This window comes from Betta splendens, chromosome 4 (genome assembly GCF_900634795.4).
Source record: "Betta splendens chromosome 4, fBetSpl5.4, whole genome shotgun sequence".
Classification (NCBI taxonomy): domain Eukaryota; kingdom Metazoa; phylum Chordata; class Actinopteri; order Anabantiformes; family Osphronemidae; genus Betta; species Betta splendens.
The window spans coordinates 11,778,178-11,792,159 of record NC_040884.2 but is presented as its reverse complement, the minus strand read 5'-3'; the positions used below and the strand labels follow the sequence as shown (position 1 = coordinate 11,792,159).

Below are 13,982 nucleotides of genomic sequence, written 5' to 3'. Positions count from 1 at the left end.
CTCACTGTTTAATTGAGTCGCCCATTAAACTGGACTGGAGCTGGAGCACCTTGAGAAGGACACCCACACAGACCCACACAGCCCACACAGACCCACACAGCCCACACCTCCAGCTGTGACGTTGGGCGGCTTAATGTTGTGCTTAGATAACACCTGACAACACGGTGATGATGTCACGGTCGCGTTTCCCGTCACACGGTGCCTTTGGTATTTTTCAGGCGATGACCCCAAAAGAATCTAAATGAGCAGAATGAGAAACGTCACAGGTGAGCAGCCTGAAGCCAGTAAGGGTCTGATGTGATCTGGAGCACATCCAGATCCAGTGACAACTGCTGGGACGCTCGGGCTTCTTGCTGTGTGACACTTGAAGCATTGATCCAGATGGGAACTCAATAAATGAGCTAAGAAAACAACTCCATCACACCCTGGGAGTGAATAACAAAATACAGTATCTCCACATTCTCCACTTTCTCTCCATAATAAAAAAGAAAATAACTTTACCTTCAAGCCACAAAGGCTAACCTGTGCTCTCTGAACATCTGCTTTAAATCCTCCCTCTAACTGGTTAAGACGTTACTTGGGTTGCTAGGACTCAAAATCTCAAAATCCCTCTGATTCCTGATGGAAGTTGGTGTAATTAGCATATTATTACAGCCGTACTGTACAGTATGAGCATGAACACGTGACTGACTGGCCATCAAACCCATCAGCTGCTGTCACGTAAATGCCTCCTTGTTGGAGAACTGAGAGACAGGACGTTGAACCTTCGCAGCGGGTCAGTTCCACTACACAGTGACTGAAATGTCAAAGCATGTCATCAGAGAGTGGATCCTTTTGTGTCATCACATTCAGTACCATCATCCAGTCAGTGTCTATTCATCGCTCTCCAATTTTAGACTGTAGTAATCTTGGTGCAGTGTTAGTTACAACACCCGAGTGGTGACTTTCCAGAAGGCTGATGTTTAAGTAAATAAGGACCAAAAAATGAGGACAGTTAATGAGTGAGAATTGTTGCTGTGACTTTTAGTTCTTCCTTTCACTTAACCAAGAGCATCTCTTGTTTCTTTCAACAAACACAATTTTACCACTGATACAGAAACAATAAAGCTTTCATATTCATTTGTTCTATGATTCTGTACTTTGTATATTCAGATCTGATCTCAATGACACAGGTGAACTGTAGAAGTAACAAAACAAATTTGTAATGTATGTACAAAAACTGTACATACAGTCGACACCAGTACCTCAGTCTGTTTGCACTTAAAACCCCAGGCAACAAAAATCAAATGATTCATTTTCAATCATTTTAAAATGTACAGTACCTTTTATTTTAATGAAAATGCACAGACATGTTGCTACGATTTTCATTTATAAAAAATACAAATGTTCTTCCACAGAGACATACAGAACAACAATATCTTATCTTACAGGTCGCATCATACATTTTATACTCAGCTTCAAATAGATGGCAAATATACACAGCACGTTGCCTTTAGACAAACTTCAAATAGACTTTTTTTATTTCGACAAAAATGCAAATACTTTAAGCAAAGCACACGAGTAAGATCTCTACAAAGCTGTAATGAAAAGCTGGAGACACAATGAGCATTCATGCAAAAGCGTCCTCAGCTGCTGGAGTCAATACAGCAAAGCAGGCAAAAACCAGTCTGCCCAGCAGCAATGGAGGTGTCAAACAGGTGTCCAGAATCTCATCCGGCCACAAGTGGCGACTGAAGACAACACGGTCCCGACAGAGGAGGGTTCAGTGCATTCGCGGGTCCTCGCGTTATAAACGACGTTTAGGAGTCATCCTCGGTCTTTATGACGTGAAACAGGGTGACGTTGAATATGACCTGGTGCCCGTTATTCCAGGCGTACAGCGCTCGCTCTCGCGCGTTGTAGTCGAGCATGGAGATGTGAAAGTACTGGTTGTGGAACGGTATGTCTATGTACTCGTAGGTGGACGTCTTGGTGGAGTAGGCGTAGTAGACCTTGGCTCCCGACAGGTGGGAGTTGGTGACGTAGAGCGTCCCGCAGATCATGAAGGACTCGCCCGCGTTGCGCTTGGAGTACTCCGTGTTCCAGGTCCTCAGGACGTGCAGGGTGTCGGGGTCCACCTGGGAGATCACCACGTTCCCCGCGTTCTGGTTGGTGGCGTACACCGCCCACATTCCCAGTTCGTCGGCCATGACGTCGATGTCGGAGTACCCCCCCCACGTGTACGGGTACATGTTGTGGAAGCCGGCGAACTCCAGCGCCCGCTGGGCCAGGACGCTGCCCGTCTCGAAGCTGTACTTGACGATGATGTTGCTCTGGTACTTGTTGTAGTACAGCGACCCGTTGTAGACGATGTGGTTGGTTCCCTCCCACTTGAACGGGAGGCTGTAGGTTCGGGAAACCACCCCTGCCACGAAGTCCTCCATGGTTTTGAACTCGCGCACGATCTTGCTGTTGGTGTAACTGTCCATGTACCAGACCTGCACCAGAGAAGAAGAGCGGTACAAACGAGTGGCACCCGTAACGGTCGGCTGCGCCGCCTTCACAACTCACCCTGTTGCTTCCGGTTGCTAGAGGATCAGTCATCCAGGCGCCGAACCGCGTTCCTGATGTCTTCATCGTAACAGGTCCGGTGATTTTCATTAATTTCCCACACGCTGTTAATGAAGAAATGCAGAAGTCAGACGTGCGGGCGCCGCTTTGTGTCTCTTCAGCCAATTTCATGCCTGTGCAGAGGCAGCGTGAGCACGGAGCGTGCCCCGTGCGCACACTAACGCTGCTCTGCGGCTGCCTGTTGGTCCTGACCTGAACCTGAAGCCTCCTCCAGCTTCCTCTACTCACTCAGTTTGCCCATGCAGCCGCGCAGCCGGCCGTCCAGCCGCAGCACGCGCTGGTACAGCTCGTCGTAGTCGTAGGCCCCGAGCTCCTCCTGGATGCCCGTCAGCACCGTCGACAGGTTCCGGATCTCCTCCTTGAACTGCGAGATGAGGGCGGCATCCATCTTGTACTGCTCCAGCACGGGGATCAGTGGCTTCAGCTCGTCCATCTTGTCCTTAAGCTCCTGCGAAGTGACGGCAACAGCAGCGGGGAATGGGAAGCGCTGCTGCTGACGAGCGCGACTGACAGGTGGACGAGCTCTGCCTCAGCGCACGTCAGATGGTTCTGATCAAAACAAAGCCTCCATGCATTGAGAGGGGGGGAACATCGGTATCTGAAGGCTTCCCCTGAATAGTGAAGGCCGCATGCGTTTGAAGGTGATAAATCTACGCCTGTAAGTCTCATGTAGCGTGGCTGCACATCTGTCGTGCTGCTGGTTGTTCTGCACAGCTTCAGCTCCTCCCGACTCCCACAACAGATGTCAAGTGGATCCACGCAGTGCAAAAAATTGCATGAGCTGTCTGATTTACAGAGCAGCAGGATACTTTGAAGTCTATACTGGTTCTGTCTGTGCATCCCGGTGCTGTAGGTGAAACACAGCAGAGGCTTGGTGGCTTCACCCACAACTCAAGAGCAGCTGCTTGTTTCTATTTGACTCTAATTAAGCTTTGAGGCTGTTTAATTCATTTATCATCATAAGTATTCTGTATTTCTAATTTACACACTGCCTCCTCTGGGACGGGTCGCACTCCGTATGAAAGGATCGACTAGAGCAGCCGTGATAAGCTCTGGTGGCAGCGCTGGAGCTAGAACGTGATGCATGTGGTCCCGGTGGAATTAAGGGGTCAAAGGTGAACGTGGAAATCAAATTAAAAAGAGCATGTGACCAAGACGCATAAACAATTACCACTAACACCTTCTGGGTTTAAATCAGATCCAAACTAGCACTGAACCTGCCTGCTCTGAAATATAATTATGATATAATAGTACTTGTTCAAAGCATGTTTGCTGTCTAAATGGCACTTGCGATCCATTAAACATAACAGCACAAATAAAATCCACTGCACATCTGATTAAAGCAGGCGCTACCTGAAAGTTTCTGGCCATGATGGATTTCCTGTCGTCCTCAATCTGTCTGAACTTGGTCCTCAGGCCTTTCATCTGGTTCTCCATCTTCATGACATATTGGAAATCCCTCTGAGTTCTCAGGTTCAGCACCTCAATGGACTGAGACATGTTTTGCACCTAGAAAAACCCACAAAGCAGCCACAACCTGCGATCAGCTTACGGGGGAAACACAGTGAACACTATATGACGTGTTAAAGATAAGTTGAAGAGCGATGAGGACTCGTTCCCACGGCGTTGCTGCTCGGTCTCTTACCTTCTCTAGCAGCTGGCGCAGCTGCCTGCTCTTGGCGTCCCTGGAGCACAGACTCTGCTCTGGTGCCACCACTGTGCAGATACAGCGTCCATCCGCATCCTGGGCTGAGCTGTACACCTGCCAGCCTTCCTTAGGGCCGATAGTCTGCATGGACGAACAACCAACAGCTATAGAGCAGTGGTGGCAATTCATTGTTCTAAGCAGACATTACTGGGCAGATTTGATTTATTTGTAGGTGTGACAAAGGCTATCTGTTGCTATCTTTTAAATAGAGTAGCCAATGCGCTGTAGCATCTGACCCCAGTGTGAGGGGCACATGAAGCATGAGCATCCAGGGATCTGTGCGCTCTATGTTTATGGCTGGAGAAGAAAACCTGCAACCCACAGCCACATGACCCTCTGCAGAGCCTGTAATCGGCCTCCTCCCACGCGACATCAGCTCAGTGATATTTGCAGACACAGTGGTCTCACTACATGTACAGTATGTTAATTATCAATGTGTGTCAGACAGCCTTCTATAGACACACAGATATACAGTAGCACCTCCAATGAGGCTGACGTATTATAAATGTGTAAATTATCCTAACTCTGTGTTCTACTGTGCAGATAAACAGCATTGCATTTTATTTGCGGTGAGGTGAAGATTCCTCTATTTCCATGCGTTAGGAGATGATCGGGCTCCATGGCTACATGGTTTCACTGAGCTGCGCCAGAGTCTAGTCATTAATCATCCCCTCAGCAGCAGCACAGTTTACCCACAGTACAGTAAGTAGGCTCACTGAAACGCACGGGTTTGAGGTCTTTGGGCCAGGGTTGGATCAACTATCACTGTTTGGAGTTGACTGATGATCAGTTATCAGCTTTTTGAAAATGAATTTGATGAAATAAAAACGTATAAAAACATTAGAACTGTGAAATGTTAAAACTGATGCGAGAACAGTTCACTCCATCCTCTCCTCTTACATGTGTATCCATGTTCATGTGATTCATATTGTGGTTTCATAAATACATTGCGACTGTTGATTGACTTTTTCTATTCCTATAGACTGTATTTTGGAATTAAACTGCTCCATAGAAGCTCTGTTTATTTCCTTTCTTCCTGTGTCCTGTCCTGCAGCTGAGCATGTAGCCTGAAGCACTGCACTGCGCCGGATGCTCTGGAGTATTGCAGTTTTTAATTTGGTCCACTGAACGTAGTTTGTGTCAGCCTCAAGAAATGGAATAGAAATAGTGTGTTTATGTCGACCTCAAGCAACAGGTGAATCAAACAACAGACAATTAACACACATTCACATAATGAAAAATAATAATGTAGATAACTATTGATGTTTGTCCTAGTTTATAGTAGGGGTCCCATCTACTGTATGTAACTAACCTGCCTACTTTAGCTTACTTTCTAACTAACCATTAAAGTTGAACATTAGAACTCCGGCAGGCATTAAACTTAAGCGATCATGACTTCATCACTTGATTAATGTGGGACGAGACTGAACTACAGTATGAATCAATGCCTTCATGCCTCAGTGAAGCCAGGAGTGACGTTTAAAGTGCAGAGTATTACTGGGAGCTATGTTGACAGGAGAAGAATGGAGGAAATAGAATCATGACCTGACAAATTCCCCTTTTTAATTTAAATTCTGTCATGTCAACAAAACAGCATCTTATCAACAAGAGTGAAAACTGAATCCTTTAGCACAAACACCATGTTGCTTCATTGACTTTGGTGCTGCCCTCCTTGGTGGTTTTCTGTCACATTAACTCTTGCGGCTCCAGGCTCCTTCTCCTGTACAACCTGTTGCTCATTGGTGGATCCTCAGCCCCGGCCTCCAACCCATCACCCTGTTTCTCTTTATCTCTTTATGCCAGTGCAGATTCTTAACTTGTTGTTACTGTTAAATTCATGCACTGTGTTGAACTTATCCTGGTTAATTCAGCTGCTTATTCTTTTAGATATTAATGTTTTAAACAAATATGTTTCTTAATTAAAAATAAAAAAGTAATTTTTTTAAAACAATTGATCAGTTTTCAACAGATAGTTTTGAAGATCACTGTTTATAGTTTAACGCTACACACTCATATTAGGATTGTTGAACTTATTAAAAATGACTAATGAAGTTGCTCAGGTGGTTTTAATCAAGTCCATAATTTTTGTACAATTCAGAAGATCAGCAAAGGTTCATTAACTAGTTTCTCAGTGGCCTCTTGTCCCTTATGACACAATATATTAGATGAGGACATGTTAAGACTGTCTCTCAGGCCTTTGTTTCTTTGATTCATTCCTTATTTCCCACTTTAAATGATTCACCTCTTCTTCCTACACCACCTTCATTTAGCTGCTCTTCCTCATCCTGACTTAGTAAACGTACAGCAGAATAAGATGACTTTAATAGATTAGGTCAAGACAGGTCCTCGTTATCTTAATTGATTTGTATGCCTGTTATCTATAGACACTGCAGTTAAGACAGACTGTTGTTTATTTCCTCTTAACTTGTCTCATTTTTCCTGTTCTTGAACAAAAGTATGACCTCTATTACACTAATTTTTATCTGCTGTCTCCATGGAGATACAAACACGTGATCACCACCAAAACTTTGATTTTTTAAGTACATTTAACTAAGTTGCCCAGGTTTTGAACTGCTCCCCGGTTTTAAGTAGATTTTACTCTGAATTAGTACAATGAACTTGAATTTAATAGTAATGGCACAAAACCTAAATAGCTTGGGTCGATTGTACTTGTTTTCACTAAAGTAGACATGATGTCCAGGCTTACAGTGTACTCCTGTTATTTAATAACCTAATGCTTAATGTTAGGAACCACTGCCTCTTTTTTCTGTTCAAATAAACCACAAATATTGATCAAAGGCATGTAAATTCTGGATTGTACTATTGCACCGTTGTCAGCGAGCCAGCCTCATAAACAGGAACCTAAAAGGTTGCAGTTGTATTTGATAGACAGCAATAAAATATACAAACTCTCTTTTTTAGCTTTAGCACAAATTTTAATTAAATCAATACTTTGGTTTAAGAACAAATTATTTTCAAACTACGAATTACAATGCATGTTACTGCATCATGTTAGCTGCTTATGTTTTATCATCTGAACACCTGGGTTTACAGCTGTCATGCTTCCTGACGTGCAGATTGCCCAAGAAGCAGCCGAGGCTTAAACAGTAATGGTAACGAATTCCTCCTTGTGAAACATAGGATTCATGCTCTCAAGCAGAATTTAATGAAAGCTAAGAGATTTATAAACTTGGCCAACTGTGAGCAATCTTTAAATACAGTGACACCAAATAGCTCAACTCTCAGTTACTTACTTCACATTCAACTGAACTGAAAATAATGTAAATTTCAAACAGCAGAGTGGATCTGTTTCAGACTCTGCCAGGATTCACAGCAGGTTTCTATGCTGTAAGTGATGCTGTAAACTAATTCCCACCCTGATGCATAGAGCTTGGGACTCTAGGGACTCTAATTTGTTTTGCTGGTCTCATAATGGCTGAGTCCTTTTTTGCCACACTGCAGCAGTGTGAGCGAGAAAACTCCCCGGAAAGACACCACACGTAAGAAGACGTTGTTGGAAATGAAAAGACTGTCATTGGTAATCAATCAGAGAGAAGATGAGTAGTATGAGAGGCAGCGTTAACTGTGTGGAGCCCACAGTCCAGTCTAATGCACAGCTGCTGACTAATAAAGCTACAGTGACAAGCATTCAGACCTTCATAAAAGACAGAGCTGTAATTACAAGGTGGTTGTTCACTTGAATCCATTGCAGTGGATGTGATGGGTCCCATTCCTCCTTCTGTGCAACATACTGTAGCTTTGAGATGTATATCTGAAGTCAATGAGATCCATCAGCTGATGGTACTTTATAATTCACTTTGCTTGAACTTTTGATTATTTATTTGTTTGTTTTACATTATCATTATTTGTCAAAATGACCATTGTTTGCACATGCACTGTTTTCACCCAACACTTCCTGCATCTGCGCTCATAAGTGCACCTGCTGGAGACAGACCTGTGAAAAAGCCATTTTGGCGTGTTTGGGAACACGTCCAGGTGCCAGCGATGCCAACACAGCTAATTCCCGCATCACATAACGCTGCCGTCGTGCCTGCCACAGACAGAGGCCTAAACAGATGCTATCTCCCCCGTCATCTATCATCGGAGGCAAGTCAAGCCAATGCGCATGTCAGTGCTATAACTGATGATCATGCTGCTTAAATGAGTTAACATTTTAGCTCTAATGGCAGAGGAAGATGAACTTGTATGTGCAGCCAGCTCTGTAACCAGACTGATGCAGGCGCCTGAGGCAGAAATGACAAATGGCAAATCCCCGACCTACAGGAGCAACAGCAATCCTGGCAGCAATAACCCTGAGACCAAATAGGTTCCAGTAACAGACTGACAAAGAAACGGTGCGTATTATGCAGGGCTGAGGGGGGGGGGGTGCGAGCTTCTCTCTCAGACGCGACAGTGATGAAAGCCATGCGGGGAGATGAATTTCCTGGAGGCGTGTCACCTCGTTGCCGTTTCTGACCCCAGCGCAGAGGAGATTGAATGGACGATTCTGCGAGAGCTCGGCGCGTTGCGCCCTCGACGGCCCCGAATGAGCGACTGTCCAGCCGCTTCATTCTGGCTACAGCAGCAATTATTATTACTGCACAGGACAATCAGCGTTTTTCTCAGCTTGGAAAAGGACATGGCTGCCATCTTAATGCCGTAGACCACGACACGGTCACAGAGGTCAAGTCAAGGCGGCGCAGCTGGTCCTGCTGGTCTTCACCCACCACTGAGGCAACGCTCCCGAACCCCAGGCTCCGTTTTGAACCGTCTGCGCGCTCGCACTGCCTCGCAGCACCCACGCAATAATCATTAAGTGCAATAATGAGATCCACTTGAAAATAACTTTATACTGCCTTAAACTTTCATATCAGTATGTGCAGTGCGTTCCTGGAGCTTCTTTGAAGTCCTATTCCAATTTATTTGCTGTAACTACTTTTCTTACGCTTACTTCTCGTCCTTGCTGAACTAAACTTTCTTAATGATTTCCTATTTCTTAGAAAGTCTTTAAACAACTTTCAGGGAATGTGCCTAAACGCATCACTTCAAAACCCAATGGGATCCATGGACGCTCACACTCAGCAGTTATCTGGCTACAGAACCCCCCCCCCCCCCACACACACACACACACCCATGTACAGAGGATGCTGTTTGATTGGTGCTGCTCTCTACTGTGAGACGGTTCATGGTGGTGCTTCGTTGCTGCCCCTCTGGAGTTTCCACTTTCCTTCCATCTAAAGACATGCAGTCTTTGTTAACTAAGTTGCCCGTAGGTGAGAACGTCTGCTTATTATTCCCTGAACAGTGACTTCTTCACATGCTCCAGTGATGTGCACGGGGTTGTAGCCTGAATGTGCAGTGGGTGCACGGATGTAAGTGACTGAAGCTCACTGGGACCTCACTGGGCCGTATACAGTAGACAACACTCGACTGCAGTGCGAATACGCAGAAGATTGGATTCATTTCTAAGCCTGGAATATGGAGGCATGACATTTATAGAATAAATCAGGCAACAGCCTGTAAGTGTTCAGTTCTCCGGAATGTAAAAATAATTTACACAAGCAAATGTGGAAGCCAGACATTTTGGGCTCCTGCAGCCTAACATCCACAAGCTGAGACCTGACATCTAAGGAGTTCAGGGATGATATTCTTAGGGTGTGTGCTTTGTTTTTACGTTCGCCATAGCCGCATGGTTTCAATGAACACTTCCATGTCCCTTAATCACTCGAAGCACCATCGAAGCAACCAGACAGGAAGGGAATGAGGTACAGTAGGAAGAGATAGAACTAGCTTTGTTAATGCATCTTATTAAAACATATCTAATTATTTGGGTCATCATATTGAACTCAAACTCACCAATCTGCTGCTGCACTTGATCCTCAGTTTAAATCTGTCGCTGTGTTTCCAGCTCCTCCAGAAGTGATACCACGTTTTATCTGCGCTAGTAAAAAATTAACGAGCACAGCCCATAATCATCTCCCTGCTTGGCTGAGAACATTTCCATCTATCGAGAGCTCAAACGTCCACCGGTGCTCGCGGGTCCAGCCTCTCAGCCTCCATCCAGCGACATGGATCTGATACAGAGATCACTTGGGCTGTAATTACAGTCATCATATGAGGAATAGAGGGAAAGCGCCGTAGCTGTGCCCCTGGTTGGTTCATCAGCGTGTCTCAACTCCTGCAATTATGCTCAGACTATTCGTATCTTATTTGAGAACAGCAGCTCAAAACATTATTATTATTACCACTTTATATTTACACATAATACTTGGACATGCGTTTCTTTCTAGAATTAGGCTTGAAAAGGTCAAAACAGCAGGAGACACTTCCAATGTTTTAATCCAAATGAGGATGATTTTGCTGGCCTGATAAACATAAGCTCAATTGAATTAGTGACACAGTCCTAAAACTGACACTTTGCGAAGCACATAGTGACAGAAACCTCATTACAGCCTCAAACACACTACAACAGCCGGTCAGCGAGCCAGCCTCATAAATTCTTTGTAGGTCCGAGCAGAAAGCGCCACGTCCCCCCCCCCCCCCCCCCCCCCCCCCCCCCGAGGCCGCTTCACACGTGAAACACGCGGCGGCGCAGCTAACGGCTTTGCTGGTAGTCAGGAGCCTGGACGTTTGCATCGTTAGTGTTGACACACAGAGAGCGTCGTCTCATATTCGGCCGCTGAAGGTAACGGGTGATGAGGAACGTGCGCGTTGGCTCAATGGCTCAAGTTTCCAAAATCACTTTTTCAAATGTGACCTCAAACCTTTCAGCAGAGGTTGAGGGTGAAAACTGTAACTCAGTAAATTGTTCAAACTGGCATTTACAGTTCGACACAAGTGGTTGTGTGTGTGGATGAGTGGATGTGGGTGTGTGTGTGTGTGTGTTCCTGCTTTCCACCTACTCACACTGGTTAACACACACAGAGCACACAAAGCTCCATCCCACTGCTGCCGTAGCTAAATATTTAAGAGAAACTACCCATAAAAACCCAATTATTCACCCTGTGGCTTGGTTCCAGCCATGAACATCATTTGTTGTTTTGCCACAAAGGTGCAAATATTAAGGACTGAAGCCCCATCACACGAAAAAGACAATATTCGCTGTGAATGTACAACACCCCAACTCCCACATAACAATATGTAGTCAAATTCATAACACCACATAAAAGCCATGTCAAAGACAATGCTTGTGTTAGAAAATAACATTCACACATTTAATAATCCTCCATTTAACAATAAAAACATGTGATTTCACCCCAAACCTAAATTCAAACATCTTTATACAACAATTAAAGCCGAGGCCACAAAGATCAGGCCCACATGTACAGTACACAGTCATGCATAATGACTGCTGGTACTCAGTCAAAGTAAGTAGTAATGAAAGAACATCCCTTTATCAAGTAACAACGCGTAACATTACATTTATAGTAAAATATAAAAACTAACACCAAAACATCTTCCTTCTCTAATCTGTACTCCAGAATTCATGTGAACACTGAAAAAACTCATCTGGTAGTAGAAAGTTCTGTCTTATGCACGAGCTGAACTGTGTGAGCTGGGGCTGGACAAACATCTGTCTTGACATGGGTGTTTGTCTGACGAGTGTGACATCAGACTCCTAAACGCTATCAGGTTCCGCACTGTTTCCCATCCAGGTGCAGAACGTGGTGTTTGATCATAAAGCACAAATTCCCGTCGCCGATTCCATCGTGATGAAAGTAACACACTATCATCATCAGCAGCCACTGTGTAATCGCCTGGCTGCCTAAACTTGACCATGCAGCCGTTTCAGTTCTCACCGAGGCTATTTATATTATGTACAGTACAAAGCACATAAAGTCAACCTGAAATCCATGTCCATTAATTCTTTAGTAACGTTTGTGCCCCTCATTCAAGTGAGATCTTAGTTGTTACTCAGTTGAACATGTACTGTAGGAAAACAAACAGCCAGCAACAGCACACGCATGTAAATTCCAGTGTTGGTTGTGGTTGACAAACCCTCCTGCAACTGAAGGAGTGACAGTCTGGGGGTGACAGCTGGATCATTTCCAGCTTACTGTACCATTACACCATCACGTCCCCAGACCCACATCACTTTTATTCCCTATAGTCACAGTTCACCGTGGCCAGACAAAAGAGCTATTGTATGGGAGGTCTGCTCTGTTTCACCATGTTCTGTTGAAGACGGGGTGGAAAGTGTTTTCTTCTCCTCTCTGTGTGTGTCTGCGTTGCCAGAGAGAATGTGTAATGAAGTTTGAGCAGCAGAGTGAACAGCTCCACACGCTCACCAGCACAACACACACAGTCCTGGGCAACACATCGATTTACCCATTAATTATGAGAGTCTCTACCCGCGGTTACTCCATATTTTCTACAGCACAAAACTATAATTCACCACACACACACACTCACACACACACACCATAAAACAATAGGCAGTGGGCGGTAAAGATGTTCTGAGACAAAAACATCCATCCTCACAAGCAGCACCATCTATTACATGAACAATAATCTGCTGTGATGAAATGAAAATGTGATGAATCTTCGTTACAGAAAATGAATAATCTCAGGTGAAACAGCAGTTTTACGTTTTACAGGCAAAAACACTGGCGCTGGCGACTTTTCAATTTCTGCGCACACTCTACACGTCCCTGCGTTTTAAACACAATCAAGACCAAACGGTGTTTGAAGCAGGGAACAGCATTTCGTTGTGCGTAATTTCCACAGCATGTCTGGGCTAAAGTGACAGTTTGTGTTTCAGCTCATCCAGACTCCGGGACCTGGGTTCAGGTCCGTTCTGACCATACGTGCAGCCACACGCTTCCCGTGGGTCCAACCAGCCTCGCATCACCCACGGTCAATACAGTAACTTTACACTGGCGAACTTTTCTGTGACGCTCGTCGTGACACTAAAGCACGCGCGTCCGGGCGACTGCACGTCCTCTAACCCGAAGAAAAGGATCCGTGAACTCACCACAGACGGGCACAGTCCGAAGATGGTGAGGGAGAGGACGGGGCAGAGGAGACCCCACAGGACCCGCATCCTGATGAGCCGCAGTCCTTCACCATAGAGCTCCGCTCCGCTCCGTTATCGCTGTCGAACCGCAGAGAGCGCGCTGCGGCGGCGGCGACCACACGTTCACCGGCATCACACCCACTGCCCCCGCCCCGGTGCTCCCACTCAGCGCACGGTGGAGCCGAGATATATATATATAAAAAAAAAAAGTTTGGAGCGTGGAGAAAATACTCAGATGGTCCAGTTCCAGCAGACCGCAGGGGAGGCGCAGCGAGGCTGTGACATCATCGATCTGTTTATTGTGTCTCCATAGTTTATGCATCGGGGTGTTTGGTGACCATAATAAAATGCTTCAATTTACGCATCGGATCTTAAATGGAGATGGAAACAGCCCCAAAGCCCAGTCTCCGGTCTGCTTCAGTCAGAGGGATCTGGGAAAATGCTCAAATCCACCCTAAACTTGATGCTAAGCGGGACAGAGAGACTAGAGCACACGAAGGCGAGCCCCAGATGGTAAAAAATATAACTAAAAGAGTAAATGAAGGATTATTTTCGCTGTGCTTGAAAACGGCAGCAGAGGCGGTAATGTGCACATTGTCTTGGTGGTTTGATTGAATTCTGTTAACTAAATCATGTTTGAGGTAGAGG

At 45.3% G+C, this 13,982-nt stretch overlaps 1 protein-coding gene across 1 annotated transcript; it reads right to left on the bottom strand.

Moving 5' to 3' along the window:
• Positions 1-998: 998 nt before the first annotated feature.
• Positions 999-13,754, bottom strand: LOC114854351 (noelin-3-like). The gene is made up of 6 exons (XM_029148643.3): positions 13,293-13,754; positions 4,256-4,399; positions 3,964-4,119; positions 2,839-3,058; positions 2,551-2,654; positions 999-2,477 (listed from the first exon to the last, which is right to left on the bottom strand). Exons 1-6 carry the CDS (start codon positions 13,359-13,361, stop codon positions 1,800-1,802), a joined length of 1,371 nt encoding a protein of 456 aa, XP_029004476.1. The 5' UTR covers positions 13,362-13,754; the 3' UTR covers positions 999-1,799.
• Between the last annotated feature and the right edge of the window lie 228 nt (positions 13,755-13,982).